The 23978-nt window shown below is 46.2% G+C and overlaps 1 protein-coding gene across 3 annotated transcripts in view; it reads left to right on the forward strand.

The window, feature by feature from the left end:
• Nucleotides 1–2968: 2968 nt before the first annotated feature.
• TBC1D8 (TBC1 domain family member 8) overlaps nt 2969–23978 on the forward strand; it is a 90532-nt gene continuing 69522 nt past the window's right edge. Inside the window, exon 1 of one of the 3 annotated variants that reach the window (XM_039532682.1) lies at nt 2969–3173. In XM_039532682.1, the coding sequence (XP_039388616.1) occupies nt 3047–3173 (127 nt within the window). In that variant the 5' untranslated portion in view covers nt 2969–3046. The remainder of the gene's footprint in view (nt 3174–23978) is intronic. The other 2 variants (XM_039532666.1, XM_039532674.1) reach the window with 2 other exon arrangements.

A 23978-nucleotide genomic window follows, 5' to 3' on the forward strand; every position in this document is an offset into this window, starting at 1 on the left:
TACTACTTCAAATCATACTCTAGAATACCCATGTTCCGACTGAGCGTTTTAAATAACCTCTTCTCATTCAATAATGAATATTTTAAAAGACATTATTGTTCCTCCATCCCTCATCTGTTCCCTTTAATATTTCAGCTAGTGGTACATTCACTTTTCCTTCTGCTTGCCATTCTGTCGTATGAAAACAAAATTCTGGTACTTGTGTAGATCATGCACACGCTGTGTAGAAAACAAAGTTGAACAAACTATAATCAGCTTACAGTGTCTGGCCTAATAAACTATTTAACTGGTACCTAAAAAGCAATCAAAACAGTCACCTTCAGGTATTCCAAATGCCAGTTATCATTGGCCACGCCACATACCTGGCTGCAAGTTGTTAGAATTTTCAGAATTCAGAATACATATAACATCTTGTGCATCGCAAGCAGAGGGCCAAATCCTTTGTTTATTATTCAAAATTCTCCATTAATAGGGAACTTTGCCCAATTTAGCAATTTGGTCCACAGTGACTGAGTCTCAGAGTCTAGAGACAGAGTGAGATTCTGACCTCAGTTACGCCAGTGATTATAATGGAATTACTTCAGATTTACTATGATTTGTGATCAGAATCTGACCAAGCGAGAACTCTGGACATGGAATTAGACCAGCGGTTCTCAAACTGTGGGTCGGGACCCCAAAGTGAGTCATTGCCCTGTTTTAATGGGGTCACCAGGGCTTACTTAGACTTGCTGTGGTCAGGGGCCAAAGCCCAAGACTGAGGACTTCAGCCCTGGGCAGCAGGGCTCAGGTTACAGGCCCCCGGCCTGGGGCTGAAGCCCTTGGGCTTGGGCTTTGGCCCCCCAGCCTGGGGAGGTGGGATTTTAGCTTTGCCCCCTCCGCTGGGGTGGTGGGGCTTGCTTGGGCAGGCTCGGGCTTCAGTCCCTCCTCCTGGGGTCCGGTAGTAATTTTTGTTGTCAGAAGGGGGTCCTGGTGCAATGAAGTTTGAGAACCCCTGAATTAGACATTCATATTTCAGTGGTCATCAGGATTACCAATGTAAAATAATACCAGGCAGGATTTACAGTAGTAGTGCTTGGTTTTCAAAATCCCCTCTTCAAAACTATTTAAAATGACAGTGGGGCATGCATGCCTATCCCACTCCATTTTCTGAACAAAAACTAGTGAAGATCTGCCTCATCTGCTGTTTCTGCCCATAGACTCCCAGGTTTGGGCCCTTCAGCAGGGGAAACTCCAGGAAGTTACTGTTTTGGGGGGTTTTTTGGTTTGTTTGTTTGAACTTCTGATGCCAGGTGGATTTCACAAAAGCAGAAGAGACTTAGATTGTAAGCTATTTGAGGCAACTTTTTGATCTGCTCATATAGCACCTCGCACAGTGGGGCCGTAGTCCTTGAGCAGGGTCTCCTAGGCATTACAGGAATACAAATAATAAATAATGTGTGTGAGTGTTGAGAAACAATCCTAGCCCTAAGCGATTTGGGTCATGTTCAGTCAGTCCCTGACATTTCTCATACTTTAGAGGATTAAGTAATAAGTAAGAGGTTGATTCTGCAAACATTTACACAGGTACATATCTTTAAGCATGTGAATAGTTCCACTGATTTAAAAGTTAAGCAGGTACTTGGGGCCTGAGCCTGCAAACTCTTAAGCCAGTAGGCCTGCACAGTTGGGATCCAGAAAACATTTGGAATCCCTTTGCTCCCTCTGCCCCCTTTTTATGACTCATTAATATGAAAATGACTAGGCTCAATAGGGATATATAGCATGAACATTATTTATCTATTGATATATGTAACCTAGCAAGCAATCTTGTAGTTACAGAGTGACTTTAAAATGGGAAGGAACTTGCAGATAGCTCATATCTGAATTGATGCAAAAATATGCCAAAAATGTGCAATGCACTGTGTGTGCGTGCCAGAGGATGGTGGCAGGTATGGTATGCTAATACCCTGGCACGTTTAGGAATGTTGATCAGGGTGATGCTGAGACAGCTGTGTGCGCTTGTGAACATCTCTTACCAGGGACGGGGCGGCTCTAGCAATTTCGCCACCCCAAGCAGGGCGGCATGCCAGGGGGGGCGCTCTGGCGGTCGCCGGTCCCGCAGCTCTGGTGGACCTCCTGCAGATGTGCCTGCAGAGGGTCCGCTTGTCCCGCGGCTCCGGTGGAGCATCCGCAGGCATGCCTGCGGGAGGTCCACCCGAGCCACCTGCCGCCCTCCCGGCAGCACGCCGCCCCAAGCGCGCGCTTGGTGCGCTGGGGTCTAGAGCTGGCCCTGACCAGGAAGCAGCAGTACAATATTTAACATATACTAAGACCTTGCCTTCTCTGAGGTCCAAATAAAGAGACCTGTCCCAGAATGTGCAGGCAGGGATGCTGGAACAATATGTATAAGGGGGGTGCTCAAAGGCACTGACCCAAACTGTAATCCCTATATATGATGGAAACCACTTCAAGCCAGGGGGTGTAACAGCACCCCCCCAATTCCAACTCTTAGGTGTGCACAGGCCTCGCTCTCTGAGGCAGAATAGGAGACCCCCTGCTTCCGGGCAGTTTGGATGGGTGGAGGAGCAACCAGCAGCTCCTTCCTTCAGCACCCATGGGGTGGCTCCCTGGATGAGTGTGGAGCCAGGGGGATACTGATGTCACTCTCAGCAGGATTTAAGGGAGCCTTGAGCAGGAATATCCCCCCCCAAACACGTGCTAATAATTAATAGGGGCTCCCCTGAGTTCCTCAGGCCCCGAAACAATTGCTTAGTCTGTTTATGTCTAGCGCCAGGTCGGGGGCAGCAGGGCTGAGGGGAATCAGCGCCTCCCAGGACAGCGGCGGGGGTTTCTCCTCTCTCCCAGCCCGGCACTGAGCGCCTGAGGGGGAGGCGTTGCGGGCCGGACTAGGCGGGGAAGGGGGGGGCGTCTCCTGGCGCCGCAGCGCGAATCCCGGCCGCGCTATCCCCGGGGAGGGAGCGGCGGCTCCGCGTCCAGGCTCCTCCCCCGCGGCCGGGTCGGACCGGGCCGCGATGCGAGCGGGCCGGAGGGCGGCGGCGGCGGCACGATGTGGCTGCGGCCCGAGGAGGTGCTGCTGAAGAACGCGCTCAAGCTCTGGGTCACCCAGAAGAGCAGCGGCTACTTCGTCCTCCAGCGGCGGCGCGGACACGGGGACGGCGGGGGCCGCTTCACCGGTACCGTCCGGCCCGGGCTGGGGAGGGAGCCGCCCGGGTGGGGCCCGCCGGGCTGTAGCCGCTCGGGAGCGGGAGGGGAAGCGGGCGCGCCCCCCACGCCCGGCACCGCAGCGGGCGGCGGCCCCGGGCTCAGGAATCAGCTGGTTCCGGTCGGGGCAGCGGAGCGGCGGCTGCTGCTGCCCGGGGGAGCCCGGAGCAGGCTCTTTGTTCCGTGTCCTGGCGGGATCTCCTGGAGGCTAGCGCTGGGTTCAGCGCGGAGACAGGGCCGGGGGTGTGTGGCTGCGGCTGCGGAGCGGGTCACTGCCGGGGGTCCGGCTGCGGCGGGATCCTGCTCGCCGGGGGCTCCGGGGTCTGCTTGCGGCCACGGGGGTGGCCCTCCCCGAGTCACCGCTGCTGGGCTGGTTTGTTCTGGAGGCTGGATAAGTTACTTGGTAAAATGCTCCTTCCGGGCTTCTGGAAAATCTCTCCCTTTAAGGTGAGAAAAAGAGGTTGAGGATTGTGGTGTGGCAAGGCACTGACAAACCATGGGCTGTTTGTTCAGCTGCAGTCGGAAGGTAAACGGAATCCTATTGTCCCCCTGCTTCGGTACAAAACAAAAGCGTGTCCCGCTTTGTAAAGTACTTGTTAAACTCCGTAAGAAATAAGGCGTGTAGTGCTGGTCACCCTGCTGTAAGAATTTGAGTTATTGCCTTGCAGGGAGTGTTGCCTTTGTCTTCTATGAATGTTAGCAGGTTTAAATAATCCAGATGACAAGGAGAGGGTAAGGAATTCTTAAAGGTAACCAAAACCACTAAGTTAGTGCATAGACTCCATCCTAATGGACAGTGTAGAAAAACTAAGAAAAACAGAAGTTTTCAAAATAGGTGGAATGAAAGGATAGAGATGCTGGTGAGAAGAGTGAGCCAAAAAAAAAAAAAAAGGGGACTCCCATACTGTTCTTCTACAAGCGTTGAGTGAAAAACACATACAATTATGTGGTTTAAATTTCCTTTATGCATGTGTTGCAATATATTAAGTGCTGGATGATCTGTATTTCCTTTTTTAAAATAACAGATTGATTCTTCAGAGTTCTTTGACTCTGACCAAGTCTCTTGAAACTTGGTAAGTTCAACATCAACTCAAAGGAAGCTGTACTAGTGTAACTACCCAGGTTAAAAGAATGAGGAGTACTTGTGTCACCTTAGAGACTAACAGATTTATTTGGGCATAAACTTTTGTGGGATAAAACCCACTTCATCCACTGCATGCATCCGATGAAGTGGGTTTCAGCCCACGAAAGCGTATGCCCAAAGAAATTTGTTAGTCTCTAAGGTGCCACAAATACTCGTCATTCTTTTTGCTGATACAGACTAACACGGATACCACTCTGTACCCAGGTTAGTGATTGAAACAAAAGAGGTATATTAGCATTTGTCTTAAAATTTCACTTCTTTGAGCTACCACAAATGCAGCTTTGCACAAATGTCCACAAGCATTTTAATGACCATGTTGTCCAATTCTATTTTAAGCAGGTCTAGTCCCTATGGTGGTTATCTGCTGCTTCATATACACATGAAAAGCAGCAGTGATAATACAGATGGATGAAGAAAAGCAATTGCCCAGAGCTATCCTTTGGGATTTCTAAAAATGAAAGGGGCAGAGACACTCGAGATTGATTCTATCCACCCCTGCTGAGAACTGCACAGAGAAATCACAAAAAACTTTGCAGTCAGTAATATCAAAGATAGATCTGAGGAAAATCACCTTGAGTGATCTCTTTCTACATCTGTGGCTCGGACATGATTAACTAATGAAACAAGTGGAACTTCACAAATTCAGGACTAAAATTGATTGAGTAGGGCCAGGAAAATGATTTGGTGGCAGTTATCTGCATGTACTTTCTTAATGCTCATAGGATTTCTGTCATCCTATCAAATATACATAGTGAAAAATTAGATTTAGTAGTGCATTTGCAACTTCATATTTCCGTTAAATACACCTCTACCTCGATATAACGCGACCCGATATAACATGAATTCGGATATAACGCAGTAAAGCAGTGCTCCGGAAGGGTGGGGCTGTGTATCCGGTGGATCAAAGCAAGTTCAGCATAACACGGTTTCACCTATAACGCGGTAAGATTTTTTGGGCTCCCGAGGACAGCGTTATGGCGAGGTAGAAGTGTAGCTTCCAACCTACATTTGCATTTTTACTTCATTTTACTGTACAAAATGTTTATTTAGCACCTTAGTTGTGCATGGTACTTTTAGAAGAAAATATGAAGACAATGGATCATATTCCGCTCTAAATTACAACAGTGTAAATCTGTAGTAATTTCAGTGGGATCAGTGAGTTATACCAGGTTAACTCTAGAGTAATTGAACAGAATTTGTTCCAAATCCTTGCTCTGAGAAGTTTACAATCCAGATTAGACCAAAACATGAAGAGTATGATAATACATCATGTTGGGGATGGAGAAAGACAGCGGCAAGCAAAAAGAGGAAGGAATACTGCTCTTCAACGAGTCTGACTTCTGTAGAGAGAAGGTTGTATTCTGTATCAATTTTTTTAAATTCAAATTTCCTATGATGGATTGTAATTTAAAGACAGCTGAGCTATTGAAATCTCATAAACTTTTTTTATTCCTTACTAGACACTTTTAAAGGCTACTGTGTTTATTTGATATACCAAAGGTAGAATTGTTCTATGATTCTTGTCAGTATGTGGCATTGTCTTCTGTTATCTCCATTTTATTTGAAGTCTGTGTCTGTCCTGGCTATGTAGGCATTCACTGTTTGTCACCACGAATGCTTAATTCTGATTCAGTAGACCAAGAGGTTGTCATGTTACAATTGTGTAACTTTCATGAAACCCTGGCCCAGTTGAAGTCAAAGGGATGGGATCAAGCTTTAACCCCTAGGGCAGGGGTCTCAAACTCAGTTTACCTTAGGGCCTGTGCCAGTCCTCAAATCCTCCCAGCGGGCCAGTAATGTCATTCATGCTGCCTAGAACCCGCCCCCCACCTGCCTAAGGCTCTGGGAGGGAGTTTGGGTCAGGGAGGAGGTCTGGGGTAGGGGATTGGGGTGCTGGGTGCAGGCTCTGGGTGGGAGTTTGGGTGCAGAAGGGGTGAGAGGTTGGGCTCTGGGAGGGAGTTTGGATGGGGGAGGGGGTCTGGGGTACAGGCTCTGGTCTGAGGTAGGAAGTGGGGGTGCAGGAGGAGGGGGTGGGGTCGCAGGCTCTGGGATGGAAGAGGAGGGAGGGGTGCAGGCTCTGGGAGGGGGTCGGAGGTGCGGTGCTTACCTGGGGCTCCAAGGCAGGATGCTGCTGACCCCAGGCACCGTCCCCGCAGCTTCCCATTGGCTGCAGGGGCAGTCGGGTTGGGGGCAGGGCATGGAGGCACCGCCCCGCCCTGCTCCGGGGCCACAGAGAGGGGCTGGCAGCCCCGTGAAGCGAGCGTGCAGGAAGCCAGTCGGCTCTGCTGTGATGCCAGTGGTGAATGGGGTCCTGGGCTGTTTTAAATCCCCTGGGGGACGCGCAAGGGATGAGGGGAGAGCACCCTGGAGCAGTAGGCAGGGCCAAAGGAGAGACCCGGCCCCAAAATTGCTGGAGCCCCTAGGGCAGGGTTAGGCAACCTGTGGCACACGTGCTGAAGGCAGCACGTGAGCTGATTTTCAGTGGCACTCACACTGCCCGGGTCCTGGCCACCAGTCTGGGGGGCTCTGCATTTTAATTTAATTTTAAATGAAGATTCTTAAACATTTTAAAAACTGTATTTACTTTACATACAACAATAGTTTAGTTATATATTATAGACTTATAGAAAGAGACCTTCTAAAAACGTTAAAATGTATTACTGGCACATGAAACCTTAAATTAGAGTGAATAAATGAAGACTCGGCACAGCACTTCTGAAAGGTTGCCGACCCCTGCCCTAGGGCCACATTGGGGAGGTTCTCGGGCCACAGACATCCCACGCACTGGGATTTTAAGACCCGTGCCCTAGGGTTTATATTATGTTTTCCCCTTCCTCCTTGTGTGGATCACATAGCCCACTCTTCATTCCTTGATTGCTGGGATGAGAGAGATTAATTTTCAGATCTAAAAATAGCTTCTACAGCTGTTAGTTTTAGGTCCAGGTTGATTATGTGGCTGAAATCACAAATGTGAAGTGTCTACTCCTGAGCTTTCCATGGCAGACACCCGCAAGTTTAAAATAAAAAATTGATGTTTGTTGTCTAGCTAAGTTCCTGGTGCATCCTGTTGGCTGAATGCAGAAGCTAAACCTGCAGTGTATACAATCTTTTTATGTAAGGCTAATATAAAGCTGTTTTGGCTGACTAACTGCAAACACCCTTTCTCTTTCCGTTCTCTTAATTTCCTCCATCTTAAGAAAATTAGACATATTTCTTTAATATGTTTGTATTGTAGAAGGGCCTAAGGATAGGTGCACCTTACAAATGGAAAACAATACATAGAAAAAATTAAGTGCACTTTATGATGAACATAAGCAAAATGTTACAATTCTCTTTTACTTGGAACAGTCAAAAATGAGCACGATGGTGGGAAACAAAAATAAAATAGTTAAAACCAGTGTGAAACTTTCAGTGTAAATGCTTAAAAAAATTTGTTCAGTGGTGGGAAAAATGGCTTGAAATTTCTAGGTCTTTTAAATAGACTCTAAAAATAGATTAAAGAAATGTCACCCACATGGGAAGAGATTACACTACTTATTTTTTGTAGCAGGTGTCTGAGACAGGAGTTTTGGGTTTTGTTTCTGGCTTCATCATTAACTTAGTGAGAAGTGAGTGCTTACCTCACAAGGCTTGATAGGCAGTATGCTTCCAGATGAAAGATTGAATAAAAATGCAAAGTACTATTATTAGCAGAGCCATCTTTGACTTTAAAATTATACAACAATTCATTACCTTAACTTTGATAAATCATGGACTTTTTTTTTTTTGGTTTGTTTTTTAAAGGAGGGATCAGATGTCACTTAGTACATTTTAATGTGCACAAAGGCATGTAAGCCACCATGATAGTATATGATGTTTTCACTGCGCCTGTGCGTGAACAACTGCTTTTGGGTCCATTCTTTATTTACTCACTCTTCTTTCCAGTCCATTTCACCCTTCTTTCCAGGTTAATCTATCCAGAAGGTACAAATAAACCTAACACAGCACAGCAGAAGAATATGTTTTGTTTAGATACACCTCTACCCCGATATAACACGACCTGATATAATGCGGGTTCGCATACAACGTAAAGCTCTGACACGCTGCTCTGAGCAGCGTGTTAAGGCTGCTGGGCCAGGCCAGGGCCGAGGGGTTTGATAAGGGTCAGAAGGTCTCGGGGGCGGTCAGGGGCTCCCCCCTCAGGGTCGGGGGGGCAGGAGCTGTGGGAGGGCACTTTTGAGGGCCCCACAGTCCCAGGGCCCCGCACTTTTGAGGGCCCGGGGGATTAGCAGGGGGCTGAGAGCAGCCTGCTCTGCTTCCTCAGCCCGGCCCCAGCCGTGTCGCTCGGGGGAGAGGGCTTGGGGGAAGGGATCCCCGCCCGCACTCACCAGCAATGGTGGAAGTAGAGCAGCCTGGCCCCAGCCTGCTCCACTCTGCCAGCTCCCAGCTGCAGCGCTCCGCTTCCTGCTGCAGGTGAGTGCAGGACCTTTCCCCAGCGACAGGGCTGGGGCCGGGGCAAGGAAAACGGAGTGGGCTGGGGACATGTTGCTCCGTTTCTCGTTGCAGGTGAGTGCGGGGGGGCATCCTTTCCCCAACCTCCCTTCACTCACCGATGGCGGGAAGCGGAGCGCCGCAGCTGGGAGCTGGTGGAGGGGAGTGGGCTGGGGTTGGGCTGCTCCACTTCTCACCGCTGCTGGTGAGTGCCTGTCGGGGTGGGGGGTGAATAGGGGTCGGAGCAGTCAGGGGGTAGGCGGTGAGGTCCTGGGAGTGATTAGGGAGGGGGGTCTCTGGAGGGGGCGGTCAGGGAACAAGGAATGAGGGGGGGGCAAAGCAAGTTTGATATAACGTGGTCTCACCTATAACGCGGTGAGATTTTTTGTCTCCCGAGGACCACGTTATATCGGAGTAGAGGTGTATATTCTTCTTTCATCCCCAAAGAATTGAACTATAGGGTAGTCATATGTCACATGAAAACACTAGTCTTTTATGTCTGTTTTTGTCATCAGGGTAGTGTATTTGTATTGAACTTTGAACAGGTGTGTACATATGAGAAACATATAATCTCTATGGTCACTTAATCTTCCGCATACTAGTAAAGTTCACTGATACAAGTTGGGGTTGCGGGTGGTGTGGAAAACTGGTCTACTTTCATACAAGAGAAGGTGAGAGGAGATCTCTTAATCTGTTGATCACCCACTTTGTGTAATTTGTTTTCTAGACTTGCAAGGGACCTGATACAGCAAAGCACTTAACCAAATGCTTAACCCTGAGCACGTGAGTAGTCCCCTTTACTTCAGTGGGACTACTCACATGCTTAAGTGCTTTGCTGGATCAGGGACATAGGCAGGAAATCTGAAATGTTTTCTGGAAAGCATGTGTTTCAGGATGAAATTATCCACAAATTAACTTTAATCAAGATGCAATTCAGTAGCTCTGGCTGATTCTGGGGTTGTATATACATATAACTGAAGAAATCCTTTTGTAGTAGATTGCTTATGTTGTTGCTCTGGAAAAGGTGGGAGCTGGTTGAACTTGAACTTAATAACTAAGATATGTGCTGGTATCTTTCTGTAGTCTCTGTGAGGAATCTATGGTTTCCTTAGGTCAGAGGTGGGCACACTATGGCCTGGGGGCCGCATCTGGCCCGTCAGACCTTTCAATCCGGTCCTCGAGCTGCTGTTGGGGAGCGGGATTGGGGGATTGCCCCGCTCTGCACGTGCCATGGCTCCTGGAAGCAGCGGCACGTCCCCATTCCAGTCCTATGCATAGGGGAAGCCGGGGGCTCCGCATGTGTCCCCACCCCAAGTACCGGCTCTGCAGCTCCCGCGGTCAAGGGGGGACATGCCACTGCTTCCAGGAGCTGCTTGAGATAAACACCGCCTGGAGCCTGCACCCCGACCTCCTCCCTGCACCCCGACCTCCATCCCCGTGCTCCATCCCTGATCCCCCTCCTGCCCTTCGAACCCCTCGATCCCAGCCTGGAGCACCCTCCTCCACCCCAAACTCTGCACCCCCAGCTGGAATCCTCACCCCCCTGCACCCCGACCTCCATCCCCGTGCTCCATCCCTGATCCCCCTCCTGCCCTTCGAACCCCTCGATCCCAGCCTGGAGCACCCTCCTCCACCCCAAACTCTGCACCCCCAGCTGGAATCCTCACCCCCCTGCACCCCAACCCAGAGCTCCCCCACCCCAAACTCCTCATTTTTGGCTCCATCCCAGAGCCCACTCCCCCAGACAGAGTCCTCAGCCCCTCCCACATCCAACCCCCCAATTTTGTGAGCATTCATGGCCTGCCATACAATTTCCATACCCAAATGTGGCCCTCAGGCCAAAAAGTTTGCCCAGCCCTGCCTTAGGTAAATGGTAATCTCTAGTTGTCCATAAGATGTATAATCAAGAGTAGTGTCAAATCCTTCTCATTTATAGTAATATAATGTCAGAGTGGCTTCGTCACACAGGGTGAGACTGAGGCACTACTGTCATTTTTATGAGAGGATGTGGAAGTTTCAGCTTACTCCTCGTTTGATTGGATTAGTACTATGTATTCTGTTCAAAGCAAAAGAACATTTCCTGTAATTTTAATGTCTTGTTTAACCTCTTGTATTTTAAGATTTGGAATGTTAGATTAATAATAGTCAGTGCAAAGCTATTGATTATTTTCCCACTCCTTCCCCAGTAGCTAACTAGTTGCAAATTTTGTTTATGCAGTATTCCATATTCTTACATATTACTTATGTCCAACAGAATTCTAAGTGTTTTTTTTAATGTCCTCTAAATATTTGTAGGGTTGTTCTTATAACCCAGGAACGAAAAACTGTAAACCAGAGGTTTACACTTATGAACACAATTTACCATATATACTCATTCATAAACCGAATTTTTTAGTAAAAAAGAGAAGCACCAGAGAAGGGGGTCGGCTTATGAAGGGGTATAGAGAGGGAGAGGTAGTACACAGCCCCTTCCCCCAACAGAGGGAGCAAGGAGAGGCAGCACAGCCAGCAGAGACAGAAGGGAAGAGGCAGGGCCAGAGTCTCTCTGTTTCTGGCTATGTTGCTCTCCCCTCGGCCTCCAAAGCAGCTGCAGCTCTGGGGCTGACAGGCTGCAGCTGTGCCGCTTGGCCCTGCCCCCCAGAGCAGGCTGGGGCTGTGCCGCCTGGCCCGCTGGGGCCGTGCCGCCCTGCCCAGCCCGCTGGAACATGCTGCGGCCGTGCCACCCGGTCTGGCCCACCGGAGCAGGCTGCGGCTGCACTGACCGGCCTGCTGGAGCAGCTCCAGCCAGGTCAGGGACATCCTCCCCTGGCCCTCCCCAGATAAGGTGGGAAGGGATGGGATGGGGAAAGTGTGGGGGTCCCGGGGTGGGGTCATGTGGGGGATGGTCACAGGGGTTACTGCCCTGACTCGCAGCTTCTCCCCTCCAAAAAAAATTCCCCACCAGTTGCTGTCCCAGCCCATCAGGGTAAGCAGCTGGCACGCCGGGACACTTTGTTTACTTAGGTTTACCTCTGTGCCTGTGGATGCTCAAGGTAAACAAACCATCTCGTCCCACCAGCAGCTTATCCTTATGGCCCGGGAGCCAAAGTTTGCTGACCTCTGAATTATAGAGTCGGCTTATTAACAGGGTCATAAAAATTTTCCATTTTTACTTATCCATCTTGGGGGGGGTCGGCTTATAAACGAACTGGCTTATGATTGAGTGTATACAGTAATCTGTTCCATTTGCTTTTTCCCTTTCAGATGCAGCATTCTTCTTTCAGCTCACAAAATTAGGGGCTGGGGGGCGAGAGGGCTCTGTCTGGGGGTGCAGGCTCTGGGGTGGGGCTGGGGATGAGGGGTTGGGGGTGCAGGAGGGTACTCCGCTCTGGGATCTAGGGTTTCAGAGGGCGTGAGGGGGATCAGGGCTGGGGCAGGGGGTTGAGGCATGGGAGGGGGTCAGGCTCCGGGCAGTGCTTACCTCAAGCAGCTCCCAGAAACAGTGACATGTCTTTATTCAGGCCTAATTTGAAGGTGTCCAGTTTGCAAATTAATTCCAGCTCTGCAGTTTCTCCGTTGAAGTCTGTTTTTGAAGGTTTTTTGTTGAAGAATGGCCACTTTTAGTCTGTTATTGAGTGTCCAGGGAGACTGAAGTGCTCTCCTACTGGTTTTTGAATGTTACAATTCTTGATGTCAGATTTGTGTCCATTTATTCTTTTGCGTAGAGACTGTCCGGTTTGGCCAGTGTACATGGCAGAGGGGCATTGCTGGCCCATGATGGCATATATCACATTGGTAGATGTGCAGGTGAATGAACTCCTGATGGTGTGGCTGATGTGGGTAGGTCCTCGAATAGATATGCAGGCAGAGTTGGCAACGGGATTTGTTGCAGGGATTGGTTCCTGGATTAGTGTTTTTGTTGTGTGGTGTGTAGTTGTTGGTGAGTATTTGCTTCAGGTTGTGGGGCTGTCTGTAAGTGAGGACTGGCCTGTCTCCCAGGGTCTGTGAGAGTGAAGGATCGTCCTCCGGGATAGGTTGTAGATCCTTGATGATGCACTGGAGAGGTTTTAATTGGGGGCTGAAGGTGATGGCTAGTGGCGTTCTGTTCTTTTCTTTGTTGGGCCTGTCCTGTAGTAGGTGACTTCTGGGTACCCTTCTGGCTCTGTCAATCTGTTTCTTCACTTCCCCAGGTGGGCATTATAGTTTTAAGAACGCTTGATAGAGATCTTGTAGGTGTTTGTCTCTGTCTGAGGGATTGGAGCAAATGCGGTTGTATCTTAGGGCTTGGCTGTAGACAATGGATTGTGTGATGTGATCTGGATGAAAGCTGGAGGCATGTAGGTAAGTATAGTGGTCAGTAGGTTTCTGGTATAGGCTGATGTTTATGTGATCATCACTTATTTGCACTGTAGTGTCCAGGAAGTGGATCTCTTGTGTGGACTGGTCCAGGCTGAGGTTGACGGTGGGGTGAAAATTGTTGAAATCCTGGTGGAATTCGTCAAGGGCCTCCATCCCATGGGTCCAGATTAAGGAGATGTCATCAGTGTAGTGCAAGTAGAGTAGGGGTGCTAGGGGACAAGCGCTGAGGAAGTGTTGTTCTGAGTCAGCCATAAAGATGTTGGCATACTGTGGGGCCATGTGGGTACCCATAGCAGTGCTGCTGACTGTGGTATGTTACTTTAACACTTAAATCAGCCCCTTTACCAGATAACTGTAGCACTGATTTTTAAAACAGGCTCTAGAGTTGATCCTGGCAATTTCAGGCTGGTAAGCCTAACATCAGTACCAGGCAAATTGGTTGAACCTATAGTAAAAAAGAGAATTATCAGACACATAGATGAACATGATATATTGGGAAAGAATCAACACAGATTCTGTAAAGGGAAATCATGTCCCATCAATCTATTAGAATTCTTTGAAGGGGGACAGGAGTTGTGTGTGTGTGTGAGAACAAGCATGGGCCAGGGTGATCCTGTGAATATAGTGTAGTTGTACTTTCAGAAAGCCTTTGACAAGGTGCCTCACCAAAGGCACTTTACTTAAGCAAAGTAAGCAATCTTGGGATAAGAGACGAGTTCCTCTTATGGATCAAGTAACTGGTTAAAAAATAATAAATGGTCAGTTTTCACAGTGGTGAGAGGTAAATAGCAGGGTCCCCCAAGGATCTGTACTGGGACCATCGTTATTCAACATAGTCAATATGATCTGGAAAAAAGGGGTAAACAATGAGGTTGTAAAGTCTGGTGATGATTCAAAATTATTCAAGGTAGTTAAAACCAAAGTTGACTGCAAAAAGTTACAAAGGGATCTCTCAAAACTGGACGACTGGTCAAGAAAAAGACAGATGAAATTCAATGTTGATAAATACAAGATAGCGCACATTGGAAAACATAATCCCAACTATACATGCAGAATGTTTAAATTAGCTGTTACCACTCGAGAAAGTGATCTTGGAGTAGTGCAGATTTCTCTGAAAACATCTGGTCGATGTGCAGCAGCAGTCAAAAAGGCTACCAGAATGTTAGGGACCATTCGTAAAGGGATAGATAATAAGACAGAAAATATCATAATGCTACTATAGAAATCATGGTATGGCCACACCTTGAATACTGTGTGCAAGTATGGTCTCCCCATCTCAAACGATATATTAGAAGTGGAAAAAGTACAAAGAAGGACCACAAAAATTATTAGGGGTTTGGAATAGTTTCCATAGATCAGGTGTTATAGTTATTGTCACTACTCCTCCCCATAGGAGAAAACGATTCTTTCTAGCCAATAGCCTATTCAATAACTTAGGCCAAGTGTACACTACAAACTTACATCAGTATAACTACGTCGCTCACGGGTGTGGATTTTTCACACCCCGGAGTGATGCAGTTACATTGACCTAACCCCGATGTAGACAGCGCTGTGTGGATGGGAGGGCATCTCCTGTTGCCATAGCTACTGCCTCTCGTGGAGGTGGATTAACTATGCCGATGGGAGAAGCTCTCCTGTTGGCGTAGTAGCGTCTTAAAAAAGCTGCAGCTGCGCTGCTGTAGCACTTCAGTTAAGTGTAGACCTGCCTTTAGACTTTAATCAAAATATTTTTGTAGCCTTGCCCACAACTGGAATTCAGATATCATATTTCTCTCCCTCTCTCTTACTTGGTTCTTTAACTGTAACATCTTAAAAGGTCTCTCTTAAAAACATGTTTTTCTTAAATTTTCCCTGAAGAAGGTGATCTCTCCAAAAGTGAATTTGGGCTGCAAATAACTTAAAGCATGGAATCACATGCATAAATAACTCTCAATCCTCAACAAAGGCTGTAATATGAAGGCCCAATTTCTCAGCTGGGCCACACCAACAAACATTTTGTGTTCTTGATGTGTGCATGTGGCATTATCTTTTTGCTCTGCCTGTTCTAATCTTATGAGTTTGCTGGTTACGAAGCAAAATGGGACCAGCAAACAGACTGGAGGAGCCACGCGTTATGCATACACACAGATACTGCAGTGATGTGTGTTTTTAAATGCCTTGAAAGCCATGAATGCACCTGCAAATCAAAACAGAGGTTTCAGGTCTAATGTTTAGCCTTCCAGCATGGATTGTATCTGTTTAAATTGTGAACTTCAGTCCCTTTAATGCTGAAAATCAGTAACTAGCTAAAATGAGATTGGAATAAATATAGAGGGAATGTGTTTTTGTTGTTGTTGTGTCCTAGTGGACAGACTCTGCAGAACAACAAGATGGTTAATTTCTAAAGGATTTTTTGTGGTTACTAGAATTATGTAATATAACAATGCTTCCAATAACTTTGTGGGTACATTATGTGGCACCAACAAAATGTGCGTGAGAGATTCTTTTTTGACAGTATTCAACAGAATTTATATTGTGGTAATTTAGGGGACTATCAAAAGGCAGCATGTATGTCCCACATATTTATTAGGTACATTAATTTTAGGCTGGAAACAGTTTTTCTAGACTTGTTGTGTGACAGAGCCTTTATCTCTGTGGACTTTAGAACCAGCTGGACTGCAGCCTTATCCCAGTATCTTAGGCTGCTGTCATGTTGACTCCTGGTAAAATAAATGTGACAACCCTCTGCAAGAATTATGTGGATAAAAGCATACTTGGAAAAATGGCCTGAGAAGAAGAGGGGGTCAGGGTACATTTGCTCTTTCATAGCACACGAGGAGAAGTACAGTATGGGATTTTAGGAAGTGGGGAAGCATGTGCATACTTGTGCATACTTCTGCTCCTTCTTCCTCCCCCTTCCTATATCACATCCCTTTCACTCTCCTACAGCAGTCCTGTGACAGCAGACCCCACAATTGTATCTTGAATTTCCAAGGATATTAGCATATGAAACAAATGGGTAGCTAACCCTCAGAGTAATATAAAGCCACAGAAAACATTGAAGAAAACTTGTGAAATAATGGTTTGAGCATTGGCCTGCTAAACCCAGGGTTGTGAATTCAATCCTTGAGGGGGCCACTTAGGGATTTGGGGCAAAAATCAGTACTTGGTCCTGCTAGTGAAGGCAGGGGGCTGGACTCAATGACCTTTCGAGGTCCCTTCCAGTTCTAGGAGACAGGTATTATTATTTTTATTATTATTTAAAAGTAAAAATTTAGTTTGCTGGGATATGATAACTTCCAACTTCACGAAGAACATAATGCTGGATGCTCAGTTTAACACAAACAATTGTAGTTTCAGTTCACTTGTACATGGTGAAAAAGTAAGGCACTGACTTGTTGTCTAGATGTTGAAGGGCCTGATCCTGCAAACACACATGAAAGTAGTCCCACTGACTTCAGTGGGCTTACTCCTGTGTAATGTAGTATTACATATGCATAAACATTTGCCCTTAGTACTGAAATCTAGCTTTGTGAGCTTTTTTTCAAATGTGGTAAAACCAGCATCATCACCAAGGAAATTATTATTTATTATTTATTTTATTTTTTGTTACAGAAGTATTAGTGTAGTATTAATGTATCTTTTCCCTCCTTTAAATATCTTTCCTTTATCTGTATAAATTCTGTTGAGTTGAATTGAGAAAGCTAGTAAGAAATACAACACTGTATGTCTGTCCTGTTGGCTTGAAACCAGCCCTATCTGTACCCTGTGCAATCTCGGTGAAGTCAACAGATGTTTGTATGAGATGTAAACTAGGGTAGAATTTATCCACTAGTCTTTAGCTGTCTGTGTAACTGAAAATGTTCCTGATATTATAGAGCTATAAAGCAGAAGTTCCTCAGTGAAGTATGAGTGAAAGCGAGAATCTGTTAAACATCACTGCTGCATGACTAAAACATTTAGAACTGCTGCAAGCAATCAGTGTGTCACGTTGTACTGCTTCTAGGAAGAGCTCGATGCCAATTTTGGTGCAAAGTTTTCCTTGTTTTGACGTTCCCCCACCTGCTATACCAAACACCTGTTCACCAGTGTAGAGCTTAATCCAGCTATTATTTACAGAGACAGAGAGGAGAGAGCAGCCCATTGCAGCCAACCCTCAGAGCCATTAACTCAGCCTCCATAAACATCACAGAAACCAACATAACCAAAAATGCACCAAAACTAAACCCAAATAATACCATCCCAAAATAATAACACCTAACTAAAACACAACAAAAACCTTAAACAATATAAACCCTCCATAAGAGACTGAAGAAACCTCTAACTAAAACCCAGACTGAGGGTGAGGGAGAGCCCGCCGATGAGGAGGCCTTCTGTCTCTAGGTGGGCCTTCTGTCTGCCTTGGTGTTGCAGCACTGGGGGGGAGGCCCTCCTAGGGGGAGGAGGTCACCTGATAGGTAGGTGCTGAGGTGCAGGGAGCCTCAGCTGGGCAAAGTAATCAGCTGAGCAGGTAAGGCAGGAGTGAGGAGAACAGGTGGGCAAGGGGGAGTGAGAAGTCTCAGGGACAGGTGACAAGTCAGACCAGAACACTCAGGAGGGGGTGAATCAGACTCATGATGGGGCACAGATGGAGCCCAAAGATACATGATGCTGCAAGATCTGTCCTTCTGCACAGGAGACTCTACAGGTCTGACTGTGGATGGCAGGTCCTGTTTGCATGAAGCTGGCTGCCCTGGGGAAGCCAAGAAACCTGGCTGCTTGGGCCCAGGCCAAAACTGCTGCCTTTGTGCTCTGGCTGTCTGATGCTTTGTTATTGCTGCTGATGATTCCTTTGAGTTGATGTCTGTAGGTTGTTTCAGTGCATCAATCAGAGTCCATCCAGAAGTCTGGGGGATCAAGCAAAAGTCAGCAGATCAGGAAAGTAGCAGAGCTGTGAGGTGTGTTTTGAGGTGTGAAAGAAAGGTGGTGTATTGGAGGTGTGTGTGTTTTTTTTCTTTCAATTAATCCGTTTTTTCATTGCACATGTCTTCGTTTTGCTCGTTGATGCTCTCGCGAGCCGTGTGATGGTGCGATTTGTGGGTGTGTCATTTATTGATGTAAAATTATTGCCTGAAGTTGAGACGAAACTCCGCCGTTGTTGCTGGCAGACGTTCTGAAAGAAGAGTCCTCAGAGCAAACCAGAAGTAGAGTAAAGGACTAGTACTCATAGAGAGCACTGCCTGCCATAGTAGACTTGACTGCCATTTAGAACTTCTGGCCAGCTAGAATTCAAGCCAATTTTCCCACATGGGCAGACCAAGGGTTTCCACAAAGTCCCATGGAATGGGGGCAAGTCATTGCCATGGGTTTGACATGGGGGGGTGACCATGGGGTTTGCCTGCTTTGCCTTCTCTTTGACTTATCTGACATGACATACACAAAACTTGCTTCTTCAATTTCCTTCCTTCAGTCAACTCATTCAAAACGGAAATGTAGTGTTTCTAACATCTGTGATCTCAGGGTGGTGGAATAATGACTACAACTTCTAACATCAAACAAGGTGGATAACCCGATACATCCACACTGGACAACCAGATTGGGTGGGACCGGTGAGACCGAGAGGAGTTCGGAGAACAGAGAGAGGGAACAGGGAGGATAATTTGGGATTCTTTGTGCATACTGCCAGCCTTCTTTATCTTGATAGCAGTGATACTGGTATATTCTAGCAGTTTTGTTGGGTTGATTTTTTTGTTTTGGGTGTATTCTTGATGTTTGACCGGTAGGATTTTCCTTTTTGGGCACTATCTTGATGTTTGATTTGGAGCTCCGATTGAGATTTATATGTGTTGTGCAGAGTAATGATCAATGCCCAATCATTCACTGTGTGCAGTGAATGGGAATACAATGCTGTGGGGAATGCCTGTCAGTAATGGGGGATGATCTGTAAGTAAAGAAAAAAAAAGAAAAAGAGTCCAATGACAGGTAAAGTTAAGAAAAAAAACATTCAAAACAAAATGATATTCAAACATTAGTTTAGTTTCTGCTTGCTTTAGAGTGCGTAGCTAAAAGCAAGCTTCTCTTTCTTCTTTCTTTCCAAGCATAAGTCATAACCGCTCCCACTCCATAATGGGATAATAGGCAGGCCAATCCCCATTGCAGGGGGGAAGGATGGAGGCAAGAGAAGGAGAGGAGGATGGATCACATTTAACAGCTTTTCAAAATGCAACACAGGCTTTGCATCTTCCACCAGGCCTTCTTGTTCTGCTTGTTCTGCCCAGGAGCTCATGAATGTTATTTAGTAGTTGATGAAATTGCAGTAAATGAACAGTCCATAATAGTAATGGCTAGAAACAAATGGGTAGCCTACAAATGAGCTTAGCTAATACATTTCTGATTCTTTAACTTTGGCAAGGGGCCTTAAATAAGCCTTAGAGAATCAATTGAAGAAAACAAAAAATTAACAATTGTGACTCTTTATCACTGCTCTTGTGGTACTCTTAGCTTCTTCTCTTTGGTTGGCCTCTCTCTAAATTTCTTAGTGGGGTAGCCTCTCCATTTCTCTGAGTGTCCTTGAGATTTCCAGAGCCTACTGAACTCCTGACAAGCTATATGAACTGCCCACTGCTGGCAGGAAACAGGGTCCATAGGAGTGAAGGTGAGGGTAGGGGTAGGCGACAGTCACGATGGCGACAGCTATGAGTCACAACTTAGGCAGCATCAGTCAATTTGCTTGACTCACTTCAATCTTACTGAACTTTTGTCCCCAGCCAGGCCCAGAGAGAGGTCATCCCCAGCCGAAGCGGGAGTGGCCTGTGCACTGAACTGGGCGCACAGTGACTTTAAAATCACCTGCACACCGAACTGCAAATCTTGGAGAGAGCCATCTTTCTTCACTGCCGGACTATAGGAGTGGCCATGAACTATGGGTGACCAGTGGGTGGAGACCATTGGTGACCAGGCGCTCCAGGTCTCCATGCCATCCAGGTTGGCATATTTGGTGGACTGCCAGGTTCATATGTCAGGTTCACAGTGATTCCCTTCATGTTTCCCAAAATCTTCTCCAAAATCAATCCCACAAACCCTCCATCTCCAGTTTTAGTGGTTTCTTCTTTTAGGTTTCTTTCCTTAGTAGAGGGGTTTCTTCTTCTTCTCTTCAGCTGAATTGCCCAGTTCAGCTCTAGTTCTTACACCCACACCTAAGCCAAACTACCACACCTCTAGCCAATGTCACCTCCTGTCAACATCCTATCACCTTAACATCAATAGTGTCAACAGCTTCACCCAACATGCCTTGGCTTCACTGTTGCCTTGCCTTGAGTTTTTTTTTGTCAGCTTAGTTTTATACAGGATGCTGCTCCAGCATTCAGTATACACAGTCCACAGCCAGTTGCGTAGCTGTTGTCCTGGTTGCCTGTTCCAGGGTTGCCCCATGCCAGAGCATGTGAGCCCGCTGCCAGAGACTGCACCTGACAAAACATGCAGCTGAGGTGTCACCTGGTCTGTCCTGGGTGTCCTCTCTCTTCTAGGGTATGGGTTCTTTTTCTTTTTTTCTTTTGTTTTGCTTCTTTTTTTTTTCTTTTTTTTTATTTTACATGTCCTTTTTTCAGGTCAGTGTAGACACACCATGCCCACACTTACACCAGCATTCCACCATCTGGTGACTTGCCTGAGCACCCACATTCTTGACTCTCTTTTCTGTCTCCTCCACTTTTTGTGGTCAGTTCTTGTGACAGGATGCACCATGTGTTGCCTCTCCCAGTTGTGTAGCCCAGTCCCAGCAGATTGCAATATCAACAGCCTTCTGTATGTAATCTGTCGCTCTGTGTAGCTTAGCCTCACTGTACACACACACACACACACACACACACCAACCTGCATCACATTCACATCATTTAACATCTTCTAATTCACAGTAGTTTTTTAAAATTTTAAAAAATGGCCACAAGGCCATCTTTTCTTCTTCCTTTTTTCTTCTTCTTCTTATATATCTTTATCTTTACCAGTGGTTTTTGGGAGAATGAGACCCCCAGGAGGATTGTCAATGTCACTGAGATTTCTTAGGCTTAACAGGGTGTAGTAAGCTGCAGCGCAGATAGAGAGAGTTATTTAGCCCTACAACAGTTAATAAATATTCTTTCTCTCTTGTATCTGTAATGTCAAAAAGCTCAAAAAAAGCTCAAAATGCTCAGTATACATGCTACTCTCATCAAAATTCTCAAGGCTCTCCAGAGTAGCCAGAGAGTTTTTTTGATTTTTAGTTTCACTTTCACAGTCAGTTTTTTTTTTTTTTTTTTTTTTTTTTGTCTTTACCTTGTTACTTCTACTTTACTCTGGCAGCAGAGCAGGGATCCCATCCCGCGCCAGTGTTAGTGTTATGGGGCAGGTGTTGGAAGCAATCACTTGAGGCCAGAGAGGCAGACAGCAGACCCAACCAAAACCATTTTTTTTACAGAGACAGAGAGCTCACTCAGCCGGTTGAAACCGGCTGAGCTATCCCTTAATAGTCTAACTCAGTTGCCATAGTAACAAAACCCATGACAACTAAATACACAACAACCAGAACACAGTTCTTTGCCTATATTTAACCCACAAGGATGGGGGCCAGATCCTGAGCCACATCAGAAATGAGCTCAGTGCAGATCAGACGTAGGGGGATGCAAAGGTGCTTTAAGCTGCCTTTATGCTGCTACCTGTCCTGGAGTTGGACCAGCCTTAGAGTGCTCCAATTAGTTCTGTCCAGCTGCCTGTGAACCCAATGGAATGTTCTGATAGCTGGAACGCAGCAGTTTCCATCCACATGCCTTTTTTTCTGGGCACATCATTTGTGCTAAGAGGTTCAGAAGGGTGGTGTAGAGCTGGTAAGAAAATAAGAATGACCAGACTGAGACAGACCAATGGCCTTCTGACCCAGTATCCTGTCTTCTGACACTGGCCAGTACCAGATGCTTCAGAGGGAATCAACAGAACAGTGCAGTTATAATAGCTCTACCCCACCTAGGGATTCCCCTTTTTCAGGTTGAATCCTCAGGGAGAGACCAGTTAAGCTACCTGTAAAGCAGCCAGAGCATAAGGGAAAAATTGAGGTCTATGAGTTGGAAGGTTTGGATTCTCCTCCTGGCTCTGCTGAGTTCCTCTGTGATAACAGGCAAGTTGCTTAACCACTTTGCCCATCTGTAGCATACAGGTAACCACCAACCTCACAGGGTATTGTAGCTTTCTAATTTGCTGTTTGCAAACTGCCTTGAGCTGTTCAGATGTTACTTTGCAATAACAATAATAAGATCTATTGTGAGGGAACCAGGGTGAATAATACTTAATTCAATTCAGAAGTTATTTCATTGTCAATTTTTATTTCTAAAAGTTTTAGATAAGACATAACTTCTGTATTTTCTTGATGTGATTTTTTTTTCCATGTATTTCTTCTTGCCCAAAGTCTCATCTCTGTAGTCTGGGATGTAGAGCAGAAAGTGTTTCTCACAACCATTAGCTGTCATCCTGAATTTGAACCTCACTCATGTTGCAACAAATGGAAGCATCCTGTTTTAATTCAGTGTATTACTCTTTTGTGTAAAAGCATTTCGTTTTTACCTGGCCGCTCGTTTTGCTCCCATCTTCCTGTTTAGATTGTTTATAAGCTTCTGGATGAGAAACGATATGAGAGGCAGGGATGGCACATGGCACTAAAATGCTTAATGAGCTACTGAGTATGAATATATCAGAGCAAAATAATGTGCTAGTAGAGCTAGAATTTTATAGCAAGCTTGGCTCTCTTGTAAACCCTTGAATCTGAAACCTGCTGCTAGACTAGTTACAATTTTCAAAAGTGCCTGAGGGGTGTGACTACACAGCAATCGGGAGGAGTAGTTACAGCATGTGTAGGCATACCTGAGCTAACTGTATCGAGCTAGCTCGATGGAAAGAGCAGTGCAGCTGCAGCAGCCTGAGCTAGCTGCCCAGGTGTATATCCAGCATCCTAGATAGGATTGTACTCAGTGGCTAGTCCAGTGGTGCTAGAACAATTTGTATAGTGGGGGGAGCTGAGAGCCATTAAACCCTGTATATAATGGAACCTTTAAACCTAGTTCCAGCATCTATGGGATAGTCCATGCTGCTGTGGTTACACTGCTGTTTTTTAGGCCATGTCTACACTTACTGATCAATGCAGCAGGGGTTGATTTAGCAGGTCTAGTGAAGATCTGCTAAATCGACTGCAGAGCGCTCTCTGGTACGCTATCGGAACGAGAGGAGTAAGGTAAGTTGACCGGAGAACGTCTTCCATCAACACAGAGCGGTGTAGACACTGCAGTAAGTCGACCTGGGCTACGTCGACTCCAGTTACGTTATTCACGTAGGTGGAGTAGTGTAACTTAGGTTGACTTACCCCAGTAGTGTAGACAAGGCCTTAGTGAGCTAACTCAACCAAAACTAGCCTACACTTGCTGCAATCCCACCTTCTAGTCTTAGTGTAGATACACCCTAAGTGACTTTTTCAAAAGTGGCTTGAGCATTTTGGCTCCTAGTCCTGTTGACTTTCAAAAAACTCTTAGGATCCTAAATGCCCAGGCCACTTTTGTAAATGGAGACATAAGCACTTTAAAAAACTTTACCTTAGTTTTACCTAAAGACTTGTTAGTCGCAGTGCGGATGGGCAGAGATAGCCTTTTGTTCTTTGAAGAGAGATCTGTGGGTCAGGTGCTGCCTGACCTGTGTTAATTAACTACATCTTAGACTACGTCCCCAAAATCTTGAATTGACAAATGGAAAGAATCAATATTTTTCTCCAGATTTCAAAGTGTCTAATTTTGAGTCCACCTTTAATTTTCAAACATCAAGTCTCTGAAAGTTTAATGGAATGCTTCAAATATCA

This window comes from Mauremys reevesii, linkage group 1 (genome assembly GCF_016161935.1).
Source record: "Mauremys reevesii isolate NIE-2019 linkage group 1, ASM1616193v1, whole genome shotgun sequence".
Taxonomy (NCBI): Eukaryota; Metazoa; Chordata; order Testudines; family Geoemydidae; genus Mauremys; species Mauremys reevesii.